General features: G+C 40.2%; 1 protein-coding gene across 1 annotated transcript; it reads left to right on the forward strand.

The window, feature by feature from the left end:
• Positions 1-430: 430 nt before the first annotated feature.
• acadvl (acyl-CoA dehydrogenase very long chain) lies at positions 431-18,146 on the forward strand. Its single transcript, XM_039821311.1, has 21 exons — positions 431-543; positions 789-868; positions 954-1,023; positions 3,439-3,510; positions 4,983-5,055; positions 5,359-5,423; positions 5,532-5,666; positions 5,803-5,947; positions 6,030-6,159; positions 6,297-6,422; positions 6,562-6,760; positions 8,748-8,852; positions 9,296-9,382; positions 9,788-9,850; positions 12,080-12,181; positions 13,456-13,553; positions 14,747-14,819; positions 15,021-15,093; positions 15,246-15,318; positions 15,682-15,757; positions 16,149-18,146. Exons 2-21 carry the CDS (start codon positions 795-797, stop codon positions 16,284-16,286), a joined length of 1,977 nt encoding a protein of 658 aa, XP_039677245.1. The 5' UTR covers positions 431-543; positions 789-794; the 3' UTR covers positions 16,287-18,146.
• Positions 18,147-18,433: the final 287 nt, after the last annotated feature.

Below are 18,433 nucleotides of genomic sequence, written 5' to 3' on the forward strand. Positions count from 1 at the left end.
TATAGTTATTTGTAACTATATATTTTACATACAAAATGAGTGAAACAGATGAAATAAAAGCCACCTCACTAACATTAAAGTACTACACCAATGAAATTAGCTGTGCTTTTTTTTGCATTTAATTGTACTTTTACTGAATCCACTAAGTCAATAATATCAACGTTTAGTTTTCTGTTAGGCCTGTTCCACAACACTGAGAAGGGCACACAAACTCTGAAAACTTGCATGCAGAATGCCCTAAGATTATGTAAACAGATGGCAATGTATATTGTATATCCCCATTTATGATTATGTCTTACTATATATATACACATTTAGACAAATTTATTTATTTGCTTGTCCTGTATTCATTTTAAAATTTACGTCTGGATCGTACCACCCGATACTATAAAACTATATATCCCATGTAGCACCGCGGACTGACAACATCCGGCGAACTCCGAAAAGGAAAACTCTGGTTAAATAACGTTACTACTGGGTCATTGGAGGAACAGTCGGCAACTGGAAGGACGCAGGGGACGTATCGTAATATAACTTGTATAGGTGTGTAATATAAATTGATGTTCTGGATTTTCGATAGAAGGAATACAAATATTTTAGCTGGGTTTTCCTGCTTTTAGTCAAACATGGCCAATTTAACTTACGTAGCTGCTAGCTAACGTTACCAGCCACGTAACTGTTAGCTAACCTCCCTTGTTGTTTCTGTCTATGTTTAAAAATGGGTTTGTGTGTTATTCAGCTATTTAGCTACATTGTGTCTCGGTTTTTTTCTTCTTTTTGGACCAAAGAAAACAATGCTGCTTCGTAAAGTGAGCCAGTCCTCCGCACTGTGCGGCTCCATTCTCAGGATTCCTCCCGTGCTGTCTGGGTAGGTAATGTTTAAAACTGTTATTGACCAAGAGCACCTACTTTGCTTGAAGGAATGTTAAAGTCACTTCTTGTCTGGTCTACAGAGGTCAGCGTCATACCGGGGCTGTGGTTGCTGTGCAAAATGCCCGTCTCTACGCAAGCCAAGCTGCAGAGGTATAGTAACATTAGCAAATATTCCGAGTATACTTCCATTTTGTCAGAGATTTTTGTTGCATCATGTAGTTTTACGATATTTTAGAGCCTGTTGATTGTCCTTGTTTGGCCTAATGAAGTGGCTGCCTGAAATAACGTTGACATCGCCCATAGATTTAGCCCCTCCCGCTGGAAGTGGGGGAAAGTTCACTGGTCACATGACTCACAAAGGTGACACCATCGATGTGGGTGACACTCATGAATGTATTGTAGTGTAGATCTTCTAATAATACATCCATGGTGACACTGCTGTTGTCCAGACCAGGGGCACGTACAATTACAAAACGTTGTGCACCGTTTTGCTATGGGTTTACGGTTTCCTCGAAATGGCGTGAAACGATTTGCAACGGGCTTTGAGGATTTTATTTTATCTTTTATCTCGTTTGTTGGGTAGGCAATATTTGATAGGATAGAACAACACAATATAATTTTGCTAAATAAAAAGCATGACATTAATTATTAATTTCACCCTGTCTGGTGCCACCCTGGGCCCCCCCTCTAGACCCTGATTAGGTTACAAATCTCTATCTACCAATAAGCATGATAAAGTTGTCATGTGTCCTGCCCTAACAGGTGCAACAAAGCTAACCGGTGACTCGGAAGATGTCAATCAATCAGTTTTATACACACCCACACAGTCCTGGGAAGAGAACTAACCAGCCTGATTAACTGAAAACACGTGTGTGGGTGTTCAGAGCCTTTAAATGCACGTTTTGCTACATTTTATCAGGGCTGAATGTGTCCCAGGGTTCAGGCCTAATGTATACAGTCTATGGTTCTGGACAGGCAGTTACAGAGAAGATGTCATGTTGTGCTTCTCACAATTTTTTATATATATATATATATCATTGTGTTGGATATACCACACAATGGTGTATTTTTTTTTTATACACCATTGTCAAAAAAAATAAATAACACAATCCTTTTGTCTTACAATTTGTAACAGTTGTATATTCTTAGGGTTCAGGTGCGGAGTGTTTATTCTTCAGTAATTACACAATATTAGTTTAGAGTTGTAATTTTGTGCTTTAAAAGAATAAACACACACACACACACACACACACAAAAAAAAAAAAAAAACACACACACACAGACAGCGGGAAAAAAAGAGAAAGGCCCCAAAATATTTTTTTTTTATTTTTTTTTTTTTTTAAAAAAAAAAAAAACAAGGCCGGCGGGGTGATTGAGCCCAGTATAGACTGATTAGCTGAGACATGGAATGTCTTGTTCAAGACTTCACAATACCCTGTTGGATATTATAAAGTAAAGATTTTTATGTGAAGCTTAGTTGCTTGGTAATGACTTCTGGTCAACATGGTATATATGAGCCAAAATCAAATATCACATTTGTTCCTTTTACCTTACAACAGAACTAGAAATATATTTAAATAAGAACAAGTATATCATGGTGTGTTCCGAGGCACTTTTTTTGACCAACTCGGGGAGACTGATCAGTCCAACTGCCTTTTCTGCCGAGGGTCGGCCGTCTGGTCGGTGTGTCTCGACCTTAATAAATCGTTTCTCAGCGGTCTGGTCTCAAACATTTGACCGAAGGACTACAGTTGAAAATTAGCCAGCTGGCTAACACTGGCACATTTACAGAGATATTGACTAATGTGCATTATCCTTATACGTAAAATAAATACAAGTGGGCTCCATTTCTATAAAGAGCAGTAATGGGCAGAGCTCAAAGATACATTCTTAGTATTAATATGATTAGAGACTACATACCAAGTAATTTGTTTTCCTGGGCACACACAGGCTGTATTGAGTAAGGAATATGTGATATTTCATATTGTTAATATTGCCCCTGCTAATTTACTCAGGTATATTATATTTGACTTACTTTCATGAACACAGTTTTGCTACAGGTTCACTCTTGAGTTACCAGTTGGTTATCTGTATAATCAAATGCAATGTAATACAACAGCTATGTAAAAAAAGCCAATCATAATCCTGTCGTTGATATATGCACAGTGCTGCTTGGGCACTCAGCTGACTGGATGTGCCCTTGACATCACTTATCACCCAATTGGAGCTTGAGATCAGCTGTTAGGGCATTTTACCAAGCTGGTGCCTTGGCTGGAATAGGAAAAACCTTCACTGATGTTTACTTGGCTCATAACACAGGATTCTGATCACTGAATATGTCAACAATGCTAACCCACATGCTACCTTCCTCTCTTTTACAATCCCACCTTTGGACGTGAGATTTTGTCCCAGCCATGTTGTCTTTTTAAGCAATATGTGCTTTTGCATAACATTTTATTTAAGCTTAATTTCCTGCAGAGTTCCAAAATGCAAAACCTCCCTGCTTTATTATACTGAATCAATTAACTGTTGGTGAGCGTATTCTGTTTTGCTCTTTCTCTTCAGGCGGTGCTAGAGAAGCCTGCAGCAGTCGGCAGTGACACTGCCAGTAAAGTGGAAAAGAAGACCGTTGCTGCTGTATGTTAATTCTCTCTTACTATTATTATGCAGTTCTTATATTTGAGATCCTGTTGTTATTATTGTTCTTATTTTTTTTTAAATGGCTTTTAAACTGCTTGGTACGCATCAACTGTATCATTCTAGACCACACGCTAGGGCTGGGCGATATGGAGAAAATCAAATATCACGATATTGTAGTGTTGACTATTGGTGCTTTCACAAAATATTTACACAATGAGATTTTTGATAAATAATCATCAGTAATGTGGATATAATGACTAAGTGGGTAAAGGCAAATAATAGAACAGTTACAATAGTCTGGTAAGTTCAGAAAATTACATAACTTTACGGTAATGCAGCCTTTAAAACCAGAAAAAGACACCACTAATGCCATATTACGATATCCAAAATTTAAGACGATATCTAGTTTCATATCACAATATCGATATAATATCGATATATTGCCTAGCTCTACCACACGTCTTAAGAATTAAAGATACCCTGTGGAGTTTTTGACCTCTTGTAGCGCGATGGAGCAGCTTTTTATGAATGGGTCTCTGTTTAGTTATGATGCACATGCACACGCTTGGAAATGTCGCGATACATCCACAGTGTATGTAGTGCGAGTATAAACAGTCACGGCGCTCCCATGACGTCACATTTGCGCACGACCGGTCGGCTGCGGCAAGTATACCGCACGTTTAATTGGCAGGTGGCAGTTAGTAAAATGCTACAAAACGCTGATATGCACCAACAAAGGCAGGAAAGGAGAAGACTGCAAGCTAGTAAACATGGATGTAAACAAAGCAGGTAGTAAAAGGCTTTGCAACTGTTTGCATTAATCACATTTGTTAGACCTCAGTGATAAACAACAGTTTACACAACAACAGTTCATGTAAACATAACTTTTACATAACCGACGCATTTGCTCAGCATATCAATCTGGGAACTTTCCGTTGGAGAACTTTTGTGAAGGGGCGAAAATACTGGTTAGCTGATTGGATAAACAAATTGTCTATCACCACCTATGTTGGTGATAGACAGGCCAAATCAACCAATCGGATCAAACTCTTGCCCGAAACCAGTCGGGAGAAGAGCAAAAACATCTTTTCCTCCGAGAAAAGCCTCCAGTACCGTTTTTTGCTCTTCTTTCAATGAAGGAATACTTTGTAATTCGGATAAAACTTGCGCGATCGCTATGCTCATCTCATCCGTGGAAGCTGCCATGTTGTTTAGACTAACAGTCGCTTCTCGTTGCGTCACGCCTAAACCCGCCTCAAAACCAATGCTGATTGGTCGGTTGTTTGGCGAACGGCTCCAAATGTTCTCTATCTCAAGATGCCAGACTGATCTGCGAGTAGAAAACTGGAGCTCGCGAGATCAGGACGGTCTCACGAGGCTAACAAAACACAGGGTATCTTTAACTCAACATTTGGATACTCTGTTTGTGTTGGCGCATGCTTTACTATGTTTAACTTAATTTTCCACAGGAATCCAAATCATTTGCTGTCAACATTTTCAAGGGGCAGATAGCGACTGCCCAAGTGTTCCCCTACCCCTCAGGTAAATCAGAGGAGATTACGTTAATATCGGTTTGATACACTGCCAACATTTTATTAAAAAAAAAAAAAAAGGAAACGGTTATATTATATTGGAAATGATTGTTTTAAGACAAAGAGATTTAAGAACTCATTTGTCATTTGTTTCCATTGCTCTCATTAATAGCTCGATGTGATTTGTCCCATATAAATATTAGTAATAGCACATATGTATGTTATTTTGTGTATTCTCTGCTGGCTGTAAAACGAATTGTCCCCCACAGGGATAATAAAGTTGACTTAATCGTAACTTTTGTGTGTGCCGTAGCCCTGAATGAGGAGCAGGAGCAGTTTCTTCGAGAGCTTGTGGGGCCTGTCGGTAAATTCTTTGAGGTAATTTCAAACCTTTTGGAGCTCCTGGATGAATTTGTCTGACCTCGCTCTCACAACTTCTCTACATCCGTCACACTTACCCTGCATGTTTCTGCTTCCTGTGGGCAGGAGGTGAATGATCCTGCCAAGAACGATACCTTGGAGAAAGTAGAAGATCACACCATGGAGGGCCTGAAGGAGATGGGTGCCTTTGGCCTACAGGTACCAGCTGACCTGGGCGGCCTCGGCCTATCAAACACACAGGTACGTCTGCTTGATTACATTTATGGATCTTTTACTCTATAACAACAGATACACATAAGAAACGTTGTATGGTTGTTAATTGTGTGAGACGGCTATGGAAAAACGCACGTCTAACATGATAACCCCCATCTTACAGTATGCCCGGCTGGTTGAGATTGTTGGCAGTCATGACCTGGGTGTTGGCATCACTCTGGGGGCCCACCAGTCCATTGGCTTCAAGGGCATTCTGCTTTTTGGGAATCCAGCCCAGAAGGAGAAGTACCTGCCTAAGCTTGCCACAGGTAAGAAGATTTGGGGAGTAACATAATTAATTTAATGGATGAAGACTGTAGAGCTGCTTAATCATTTTGTGTGTGTATCCAGGTGAGCATATAGCCGCCTTCTGCCTAACTGAACCTGCCAGTGGCTCTGATGCCGCCTCCATCAAAACCACAGCTGTTCAGTCCCCCTGCGGACAGTACTTCACTCTCAATGGAAGCAAGATCTGGATCAGGTGAGGACACAGTACTAGAATACATAATCAAAATTCAAATTATTATTATTATTTTTTTACCACAAGGAGGTGGTATTGTGCAGTCTATCCAGTAACACTATGTAATTCCTAATCTGATGCCCTTTTTCTCTTGTCAGCAATGGAGGTCTGGCGGAGATCTTCACAGTGTTTGCCAAGACACCCATGAAGGATCCCAAGACCGGAGAGATGAAGGACAAGATCTCGGCCTTCATCGTGGAGAGGAGCTTTGGAGGAGTGACGCAGTGAGCACACCATTTTTTTTATTTTTTTTTTTCTACATTGCCTGTTTATCACTAAACTTAATGTTTTTTTGACTCCTGAAATCTCTTTTCATTGTTTATTTCTTCCTCATCACCATCACCCCATCTTCTTTAATCACAGTGGCCCTCCAGAGAAGAAAATGGGCATCAAGGCGTCCAACACCGCCGAGGTCTATTTCGATAATGTTCGCGTGCCAGCTGACTGCTTGTTGACCGAGGTGGGCGGAGGTTTCAAGGTGGCCATGAACATCCTGAATAATGGACGCTTTGGCATGGCGGCCGCCCTCTCCGGCACCATGAAGGGAGTCATCACCAAAGCTGTGAGTGAACTACCGTCGGCACCATAAATGTAGATGGGAAGTGGAAATGTGATAGCAGAGGATGAGCTTTGCTTTTAATGTAGACACTGTAGCTACCATTCACAGCTTTATGTCTCTATATGTGTTGTTGTGTTTCCTATCTGCTGCATTGAATGTTACCTGTATTGTCTATACTACACCCCCCTCTTTCAGTCATGTATTTCCTTTGTTGTGGGTTTGTGGGAAATTCCCCTTCTTGCAGTTCACTCTGGCCTGTTTCTGTTAAGCAACTTCCTGATGAGGTTACAGGCGCTGACAATTCAAACGTGCTCTGGTCACGTCTGTTGTTTTTCTCAAGCATTTACATTTTTCCATACCGATTATGTAACCAAATATGTATTTGTAATGTCAGTAACAGCTTAATTGACTATGGTTTAAAAAAAAAAAAAAAAATATGTGACGGAATACTGTTGTGATCATATTGAACTTGTAGTATTCAACTTATTATACTGATTCTGTTTCACAAGCAGTAGTTTAATGTACAGTAACAGGGGTCGACTTAAAGGAAAATTCCGGCACAAAACGAACCTAGGGGTTAATAACAGATGAGTACCCACTCGATCGTTCTCTGGGATATGTTTTCATACTAATCAAATGTGTTTGTATCTTGAAGGCTCAACATATAACCACACTTCAACGGTAGCATAATGAGGGTCCCTACATGTAAACCGAAGCACACTTAAAAAGTTGTCAATGCTTCGGTTAACATTTAGGGACCCTCATTATGCTACCGTTGAAGTGTGGTGATAGTTTGAGCCTTTTTAGTGGTATGAATAGCGATTTGTTTGCGCGCTAGCTTGTTTCAAGATACAAATGCATTCGATTAGCATGAAAACATATCGCAGAGAACGGTCGAGTGGGTACTCATCTGTTCTTAACCCCTAGGTTCGTTTTGCGCAGGAGTTGTCCTTTTAACTGCCTCGTTTTCTGAGGCCAACCGGGGTAAACCTTAAAAATATTCAATTTACAACTATGTTTTGAAAAGCAGCAAATTTATGATATGTGACTCTGTAACCATCAAATATTTGGCTTTTCCTCACTTCAACTAAGCAGTTAATCAGCTAACTGTTCAGCACTAGAAATGTATAAGTCAGCATGCACAGCCTTGCTAAAAGTAGGAGCAGAAAGTTAAACACTATAAACTTGTGTTATTGTCCTACTGTTGCTGTGTTAGATGCTGCTCCACTCACAGTATTGGGATTCTTTTTGGTCCTATACAAAGTTTAGCTTAGCATTTTTTTTTAAATGACATGGCTTATAATGTCAGTCATATTTTTGTTGCAGTACTGAAGACTATGGGGTTTCCATACAAATTGATTATAAAAAAGCACATATTCAGGAAACCGATGTGGATGAAAGTGACTTTTATTTTGCAGGTTGTGCTTTAGTGCAATTCCACAGAATAGAGAGAACACTGCAGAAACTATTTTAATAAGTTTAAATGGGGGGGGGGGGGAGGAAATCGCACATGCTAAGACGGATGACTGTTTAGAAAAATGCAAAATGTGCTTGGCATTTCTAAAATGCAGGTATACACACCTCTTCAGTGGTTCCGCTTTAAAACTTGTTTATAAGTTACTTTAACTTCAGTTGTTTATTTTGAGACCTTATGGCAAGTTTTTGTTTGTAATCAGAGGAACTGTGTGGTCACTGGTGGAGTTCCTTCCTTGGTGCCACCAGTTTTGCAGCTCACCACAAGAATGATGCTCATGTGCTCTCTGGCAGCCTAACCAAACTTCCTCTTTATGTTAAAAAACTAGACAGCGACATCATTATCAACAGGGACCCCAAAATAGGCTGCTTAACTTTCAGTTCCAGTCTTTACATATAAGGAAGTGTACAGGATTCATACTTAACCCATCTCTTTGTTTAATGCTGTTACAAAAAAAACAGCTTGTAACTATGAACAAAGGTGTGATAGTGACCGTCCTTTTCCTCTTCTCATCAGGTGGATCATGCAGCCAACAGAACCCAGTTTGGGAACAAGATCCACAACTATGGAGTCATCCAGGAGAAGATGGCTCGCATGACCATGCTGCAGTATGTCACCGAGGTCGGCCAACGTAACTTTTACTAACTGCCCCACAGTCTGATTCAAATTTATCTCCGCTGTTTGGACACTAAGATGTCTAATGCTGATTCAGATTAAAGTGGTGTAGAACCAAATGGAAAGCAGAATTAAATATTGCCAATATTGGGTGTTGTTTTCCTCTCGCCAGTAGTCATAGATTTTACTGTCAAGTGCCAGCATAATCTGGCACTTCTAGCCTGTTAATTGTTGTGCCATCTTGTTGGTTTCTATTTATCTTAAAGCCTGTCTTAATGCTTTTTATGTTGATTTCCTGCCCAAGGAACCCCTTTTTAACTCTCCTAGCAAAGATGTTTTGAGCACAGCTTGAACCACTTTTACTCTTTTGCATTATTGTGTACTGGTGCTGAAAACTTTAAGATGTCATAAAATCATGCTGACATGACTACTTCTGTGTCTTTTTGCAGTCAATGGCCTACATGATCAGCGGTAACATGGACAGTGGAGCGACTGAATTCCAGATAGAAGCTGCCATCAGCAAGATCTTTGCCTCTGTAAGAACTTAAATAACACAACTCTCTCATGGGTTAAACATGCATACCAGAGGAGCTAATAGTTCCCATAATACCTGGCTGACATTATTGCATAATTGCAATTTATTTTTAAAGAATATTATGCATTCTTTTGTTTCTTGTTTTCTGCTTTGTCTGTATTGTAATGAATTACTTATTTCACATGTAAGCCTTTGCTCTGGGGAACACAACACCTCTTTCAAAATATTGGTGATGTTCCTTATTCAGTGGAAGACTGAAGACTCGGGGGGGCGGTAGTTAGAGGAAGTAGATATCTCTAGGATTTGCTAAATTTAAATTGGAGAAGGCATTCAAGAAATGTGATGTGTCTAATTGTCACAGCAAAAGCTCATTTGCATCTGTGTGTTTTTCTTTTAATTGTGACAGGAAGCAGCATGGACTGTGACTGATGAGTGTATTCAGATTATGGGCGGCATGGGTTTCATGAAGGTGAGTTCTCAGTAAACATCCTGTTTCACACAGACTCAGGGACAACTGAGAAGCTGCCTGGAAAAAAATTGATTCTAGTTTTACCTCCTGCTTGAATTGTTTTTTTAGGCATTTTATATCCCGATGAAAACAGATGCTACCATATACAGTTCTTCCAGTTTAAAAAGGCAAACACGATAAGTACTTCACAGTGTAACTAAGAAATATTTGTTTTCAGTGGCAAACTACAAGCAGGAATGAGCCACTTGAACTCATCATATTTACCTTTCTACATTATCCCTGCAGGGATCAGTAAAAATTTTTTTTAGAACATATTATGTATCAGTGATGACATAATCAGCTAGCAATAAGAGTGCCATAAGCTCCAAACAACCACTATACATGTATGTGTGTACTCTCACAGTAAGGCAGAGATGAAGTACAGATGGCCAGTGTGGTCACATAGCTGCTGCATGTGAGAGATTGATGCTTGCTTCAGGTAGAAAAAAATCAACCAAGAAGTTCACAAGAATAGACCGGTGCAAGCCAGCTGAAAATATGGGGGTGAGGCGAAGGCGTGTAAAGAATAATTTTGCTTTGCACAGAGCGAACCAGAGGATGCAGTAGGCCACCTCTCTAACACGCATGCTGCTTCGCCAGGCTCCCAATGCAGATGACAGTTGCACACTCATGAAACAACACTTAAAAGCACTAACTGCAAAGGGGACATTCTTGGTGCAAATTGTACTGGAGCACTTACACTACTTACTTTTTTTTATTTATTTTTTTTTTTTTATATATACCCAAATGAGCGTTATTCTATTGTAGTGTTCTCAGTTCTAAAACAGAAAATGTTCAGAACGTTCCTCTGGGTGCTCTGTGTTATCTAGAACATATTTACAAATGCATTGTCTATGGAGCAGGTCCACATTTTATACTTGATGACATCACACATTTGAGTTTTAGCACTCTAGTTTGGGGATTTGGGAGAGAGTTGTTCATGTTTGCGAATATTTTTGGATTTTTTATTTTTAGACCTGTGGTTCTCAAACGTTTTTCATTAATGTACCCCTTTTTGAATTGTTTCTTTAAGCCAAGTACCCCCTGACCAGCGCTAATTTTTGGTATGAAAAAAAAGTCTATATAAAGAGGAACAGTACAGCGCTGTCAGCGACAGATTTACTAAACGACAGCCTTGTACCTGGAAAAAAACATTTAAATGCTGATGAGAAAAGGAGACAAAAACTGGAAAAAAAGACAAAACCTTGGAAAAAGATGGTAGAAAGAAGAAAGGAAGTAAGGCAAGAGTAGGTCGAAAATAGTATTTAAAAACTTCAAAAACGTTGACATAAAGCGAGAAACTTGTAAAAAGTAGAAGGACAGTAGAAGGAAGGAAGGCATGAATAGGTCCAAAGAAGGCAACAAAAATGTCACATTTTTGGTAGAAAAAAAAGTCTACATAAAGAGGAACAATGTTCTGGACAACAGCCTTGTAACTATTAAACATTTTGTTAAATATCTCACGTACCCCCTGCAGTCCTCCCCCACGTACCCCCATTTGAGAAACACTGGTTTAGACCATAGGAATAATGTATGTGAATTTAAAAAAATGGGTGTAGTTCCCCTCTTATTGTGAAATTAGTTGTCAGGTATGAGCTGTCTAAAAGGAAGAAGGGGGGAAAACATTCATCACCAGACTTTGATTAGTTATGCTCACAGTACATATTTTGACTCAGGGTTTCATTTTACCAAGGAAGTTAAGTCAGATGTGTGCCCAGTACATTTCCCTTTCTGCTCTTTTGGACAACATACATCGTCTGCAACCTAAAGATATGAACAGTAACTTGCACATCAAAAATGCAGAAATGAATAAAGATGGTCTTACTTTCTGTTTGCAGCTGGTGTTTTCATTACCTAATTTTAACTTGCGAGAAGCTGAGATCAAAATGTCTTGTACTGCATGTGTAAGATATGATAAATAACACCGCTCATTGCTCATGTTGGTTTACTCAAGTGAAGACAAACGTGATTTTACCAAGAATTTCACAGACTGAAATCGAGAGTGAATTTCATTGCAGAATATTCTCAGAAAAGTTACATTCAGTGCATTCGCAATAGTAAATTATGGGTGATATGGGACTGTTGCAACCTAATTCTGAGTAGGATTTAGTTAAAAGTGAAACAGCCTAAACTCTTTACTAATACAGTACGAGTAGAAGGTCATCGTCTTTGTGTATGTGTTTTCCGCAGGACGCTGGAGTGGAGAGGGTGATGAGGGATCTGAGAATTTTCCGAATCTTCGAGGGCACCAACGACATCCTGAGGCTCTTCGTGGCCCTTAATGGCTTCCAGGTAAGATGAAATCCCATTGTTGTATATTCTTTTCTCCCACAAGGCTGTGGTGATCTGATAATGTGAAAAGTTCAGCCGTTTTGTAGGGAGGAAGTGATTTCTGCTTGCTTTCTGTCGTGTAGTCTTGTAGGTTTTAAAATTTTTTTTTTTTATTATTTACCCAATAGCCCAATAGGTTGGCGGAATGTGGCAACACTGACAGCACGCCTCATGAGCGGGTGGTTTGGTTTTCTACGTCAACGCTGTGCCTGTAGGATTTGAAACTCAAATATTTATGAATATACATTTTGAGGTCCTGGTCCTAAAAAAATAAAAGGCAGAGAACCTAAAACAGCAGCTCATGTTGTCGATCTTTAGACGGCTTTCATTAATGGTGGGGAAAATGGCATGTTTTCATGAAATCCTCTATTACGGCTTACCTCTCATGCCTACCTATAGTCTGGGCAATGGGGAAGGATTTTGAGTTATAAGAGGAGATTACAGCATGTTGTATACATAAACCATTAAATGTCTCATCCTAGAACAACCCTTTTTTAACTATACAACTGTTACGTTCCTGGGAATACCCTGAAAAGAAACCCTCTTTAGGTAGAAGTGTTAATCTGCTTCGTCAGGATTGTTTAGGTTTTTTCAGATTTTGACACCGTGACCAAACAACCACCAACTGTAGTCAGAATGTGTGACTCAAATGGTTGCTGAATCTGGATTAAACAAGTGAGAAGAGCACAGCCAAGAAAGGAAATGCAGAAATCTCTCTTGTGAAATAACCAAATAATAATGAAACTTTGTGTTCATGTAGGATCTCATCACTGCATTGGATCATATCTTTCTGTTGTATAACATGGTTTAAAACAGCATTAAATAATGTACGTACACTATAATATCCCAGGGCTTTGGCCATGAGTTAAATACAATAGGAGTAGTATGTGACATAGACATGGAGACTGTAAGGATCCCAGTTCTTTTCCTTAACCAAACCCACTTCTTCTTTTCCTAAACCCAACCCAGTTGTTCTTTTCCTAATCCCAACTGTTTTTTCTTTTCCCCCGCGTGTGACGTTAAAACCAACCGTAGCCTCGTGATAACACGTAGCCTTGCGATAACACGCCATGTGGCTTTAGAAAGTGTGTATACAGAGTAGATATACACGCGGATAGCTCAAAATGCATACAGATAACACGCCACTTGGATTTAGGAAAGTGGCGTGTATGTTTACGCGAAGTCATGATGTCACGTTGGATAAATCACGCATGTCCCTCTCTGCTTCCCTCCAGAATGCTGGTAACCAGTTGAAGAGCTTACAGAAGGCCCTGAAGAACCCCCTCGGCAATGCTGGGCTGCTCGCAGGAGAACTCACCAAGAGAGCCAAAAGGTTGCATCTCACGCTCACTTCACACTCCGTCTGGGGGGCAGGAAGTGCTAAACTGCTATAGCTAAGGGTGGGAGATGGGGACTTCCCTTGCAATGCATGATGCAATTTAGTGATTACGGTCAATTCCATCCCTCATTACATCACTTTGCAGTCGCAGCTGATGTCTAAGCAGAAATCACTATTTTGTTAGCTCATTTGTTGATTAGCAGTTTTCCTGTCGGAGTTTCCAGGATTTGGATGTATTTAATGTCTATTTCCTCCTTCAAGGAACTGAAGTGAAAGTGGTTAGGGTATTATACACGCACACACACACTCACACTCTAGAGTGCGGATCGGGCTGCATTTTTCTGTCCAAGCCCGGCCCGCGTCCGACAGAGCAGTAACCGAACCCAGCCTGAGCCCGACAGGCATTACCATATTTATGTCCGAGCCCGACACAGTTAAAATCTCATTTTTTCTCATACTAATGACACATGTAGGTAGGTTTGTGTGGAAAGCCCGCTTTTATTAAGCAACTGTAGGAAGGCATTCGGGAAATGTCAACAGATGAGCACATCGGCGCACACGGGGCAACAAGCGCACTTTAACACACCTACATGATAAGCCGTTTTAAATTTAAAATGTTCAATGCCTTATCGTGCTGATGTGACCGAGCCTGACCCGAACCCAAACATCATTTCTAAATATCTGTCTGAACCCGGCCCGGCTCGGTTCACGTATCCGTACTCTAACACACACATGGCTCTAATGTAAGTGTGACACGCTGTCTACCATATATAATATAGAAATGAATGCTCACCAGGGGTAATCGTAAGAAAAAAGTGTTGCTATGCTGTCTACTGTACACAGGACATATTTAAGCTATCATGTGATATCACAAATGCACTACAGTTTTAAACAGTGTAGCTGACTACACTGTCTGCATTTTGGCTTACGCTTTATTTGCACTTTACACGTGTATCCGCAAGCCAAAGCAGCTATTAAGGCTTTCAAGTCGATTTTGTTTGAAGTGCTTAGCTAAAGTGCACAGTTGTGTGTTGGTTTGTGAGCACTGTCTAAATGCGTCTCAGTGCACAGCTGTACTGTTGCAGATGGAGGACTGCGACTTCTGCTGGTTTTCACCACATGGCAGGTGTAGAATATGGTGTATAACCATGTTTGTTGTTAACTGTCTTCTTGTGTTGTGTTTGTAGGAAGGCAGGTTTGAGCACAGGTCTGACACTGCAGGGAACTGTACATCCTCAGCTGGCACAGAGCGGTGAACTGGTGTGTTGAACTTTTTTTGTGTGTATTACATTTTCCATTGTAGGCATTTATTTAAGGTGGTAGCTTGGATTGAGTGAGTGGCTGTCCAAGTGACAGCATGACTTATTTTTTCCGCTAATGATATGATATGGGAGTTTTCTGCCTTGTCGCCTTTTTAATTATGTTTTACATAATTGATTGATTTTTAAATTTGATTTCTAGACCACTAAAGCCATCGAACAGTTTGGAGCGGTCATCGAGGAGCTGCTGATCAAACACGGCAAGAAGATCATTGGTGCGTATGTGTGAAAACCCTGTGGGTGTTAGAAAAGAAATCCCCAACTGGTACAGGCTTGGCATTTCGGCTGTAGGTATTCATTTTAGACATTGGGAATGCTTCCTCTAGAAACAAAAACATATTCTTAAAGTTGACTTCTTCTGTTGCAGATGAACAATTTGTCCTGAAGAGAGTCGCAGACACTGCCATCGACCTCTACGCCATGGTGGTGGTCCTGTCCAGGTACGCAAACATTCAAACGAGAATAAACCTCATCAGGCGCTGTCTTTGTCTTTTACCAACCACTCTGTCTCTCTCTGTCCCTCTTTCACTCTCTCACTCCCTTTCGTGCTTCACACTCCCACTCGCCTTCTTTCTGGTCTACTCATATTCCATCTACAAACTCCTACGCAGCCTAAAGTGACATTTGTGTGTGTGTGTGTGTGTGTGTGTGTGTGTGTGTGTGTGTGTGTGTGTGTGTGTGTGTGTGTGTGTGTGTGTGTGTGTGTGTGTGTGTGTGTGTGTGTGTGTGTGTGTGTGTGTGTGTGTGTGTGTGTGTGTGTGTGTGTGTGTGTGTGTGTGTGTGTCTTTCCCCCCTCTCTGCAGGGCTTCACGCTCTCTCAGTCAGGGCAATGCCTCAGCTCAGCATGAGAAGATGCTGTGTGAGACCTGGTGTGTGGAGGTAAGATCTTGTCAAAGCCAGAATCACTGACAAAGATGTTTTGATAATGAGGTATTATAAGTTATAATTAAGAAACTGAGTATTGTATAGTAAATGTAAAACAAAAAATAAGCTATTTCATTTTGCAAAGTCAGCAAACGGCTTCACCTTATCCATGATATTTCGGCTAGTCTTGAATCAAAAGTACTTCCACACTTAACTTCTCAAATGGCTTGCTGCATGACTCACTAGTTCCCTGGATTTCACTTTTTGTTTGTTTTTATTTGGGTGACCCTGTCAATGTTTGTCTTAGGCCTCACTGCCCAACAAGTTATTTGATCAGTTATTTTGAGATGTATTCAATTTGAGATGAAAAGTTAAACATTCATTTAATGCTCCCTTCTTCCCTCAGGCCCATGATAGGATCATGCAAGACATCAAGAGTCTGCGCTCCAGTCAGTCCAGACAGCTCTTCAAGAACTTGCGGGCCATCTCTTCAGCCGTGGTGGAGAACGGAGGAGTGGTGGCTCCTCACCCTCTGGGTTTCTAAACGCACCACGCTCTTCACATATCTTCATGTCTTGTTTTCTTTCTTTTTTTTCTGCATCTCTAACCAGGTTCAGGGTCATCTATGCCAAGTCCTCTCAAACTTTACAGATTTATTATAGCCACATTTGCTCCATCACACATCGGTACCCTAGTGTGTTCTTTGTGTTAATAAGCTCATATAGTGAGTTGCACAACTTTGGGCCAAATGAATCATTGGTTTTACACAGAAATCACAGTTTGAAACTTTTTGTTTCGTTGTTTGGTTATCTTGATTGCAATCAATTATAGTGTCCGTGTGAACCTGTTTTTCTGTCACGTATTTACTTCATTCTGACTCATTCTGGGATTTGAGCTGGAGTTTTAATCTATATGAAATAAGGATTACTTAAAATTGGCCCGAGACAGATGGGTCAATAGGACAGAAAAATTACTATTTCCACAAATGATTCAGCCCTACTACCAGCTGACAAATAAATACGTCAATGCAACTTTGAGATAGAGGCCAGTTAACAGAGGAAGCTTTAAACTTAATTGGTTTATAATTCATACAGAAACTAGTATAGTGCCCATTGAAAATGTGTCTGTTTGGAACAGGCCGATTGCTTGGCCTGTGGTATTCCTGCTTGTAGACTTCTTCAAAACCAAGTTGTACCCCAAAATGACTTACAGAAGGACCCCAAACCACTTATTACGCAACTCCACTGTATAGCCTATTACTGACTTACAGTGTAGGCTACTTCTACATCAGAGGAAGACATTGTACTTCTATATTTACCTGACAGAGAACGTTGCAGATTCAGAATGTAATCACAAAATATCACAATGAAAATGTGGACTTAATTAACCCGACCCAGGGTGAGTCTGATGAAAACGGCTGTGTCTGCCCCAGTTCAGCTCGCCGAGATTACGTTTTGTGTTCATAAGCGACTGTAGGCTACACCTCACAGCAACTTCATACTATATAGTGTCTGGCTTATATCCAGCAAACATGTAGCTAACGTTGGAAGCAGGAAAAGAGTCAAAGGTGGTAAACCCCCACTCCACCCCCCACCCCCGTACAGGGTTCTGCATGTGTGACTTGCAGGTTACCTTACCCCCAAACACATACATACATACATACATACATACATACATACATACATACATACGGATACGTCTCGCTTTATTAGATGTGTTTGGCATAGTGTTCAAATGTATATAATGGTGTGGTGTTTATGTACTTGAATGCCTTTCTGCATGGTGAGCTCAGCAGTGCTCATCACAGAAACATTAATGTCAGGAGGAGCAACACCTTTGCCTTAGAAACCGGTCCACAGATGCTGTTGGAAGTTCCTGTTGTGACTTGAGTCAAACAGAGAGCTTTAAAAAAAAAAAAAAAAAAAACATATGTGCAGGTCAACCTTACTATTTACTAATGGTCGTCACATTAACGTCCAAAGTGCAAGTGGTAATTTTCTTAGCTAAAGGTAGCAGGCATCATTAACTGTAAATATAGCTAATTAACCGTCAGTCTGCATACCTGGACTTTTAAGAAATCATTGCTTGTACACTAAAATGCACTTAATGGTTTGTTAATCTGCCGTTTCAAAGCATTCATTAAAGTTAAGTTTGGACTGCACATTCTCGCCTTTCTATAACTCGTACTGTGACACACCATGCTGCTTTTCAGTCAGGAATCTGTTTGATCACTTATTGTTCATTGTGTGGATTTAATATGATCATATGCTTCTTTTGTTATCTAAAAAATAATGCCTCAACTGTTGGAGTCACAGTATTTGTACAGATCTACTTTGAGCTTTTTGGTTTAACAACACGTTGGATTATTATTTTGATCAATTAATAAAGTATCCATTCATCTGTCTATCCATTTAACTGTCTTGGCTTGCACCGGTGAGAGTGATGAATTTCCCAATCGCTTTATTTGTGCTGACATTTTTGTGCCCTGTACCTTTTGTTCGGCCTTTGCCCAAATAGAGTTGCATTACAACTGTTGCCTCTGTAAAGTCCAGATTCTTCCCCCATGTTCTATGAATGTGGACTTTAATAGGCCAAATTACGCAGACTTTTTTTTTTTTTTTCAGTTTCTTCTTATACAAGCTTTTGTAACCTGTCAGCAAAAAAGAAGAAAAAAAAAAAACCCAACGCATT

The sequence above is a fragment of the Perca fluviatilis genome, chromosome 14, assembly GCF_010015445.1.
Source record: "Perca fluviatilis chromosome 14, GENO_Pfluv_1.0, whole genome shotgun sequence".
In the NCBI taxonomy this organism is placed as follows: Eukaryota; Metazoa; Chordata; class Actinopteri; order Perciformes; family Percidae; genus Perca; species Perca fluviatilis.

What these genes read in the sequence shown, in the direction of transcription:
- acadvl (XM_039821311.1), top strand. Translation starts at nt 795, where the DNA reads ATGCTGCTTCGTAAAGTGAGCCAGTCCTCCGCACTGTGCGGCTCCATT. An exon ending in AGGGAGTCATCACCAAAGCT is followed by an intron (nt 6,761 to 8,747) that starts GTGAGTGAACTA and finishes TCTTCTCATCAG; the next exon opens with GTGGATCATGCAGCCAACAG. An exon ending in GCGGCATGGGTTTCATGAAG is followed by an intron (nt 9,851 to 12,079) that starts GTGAGTTCTCAG and finishes TGTTTTCCGCAG; the next exon opens with GACGCTGGAGTGGAGAGGGT.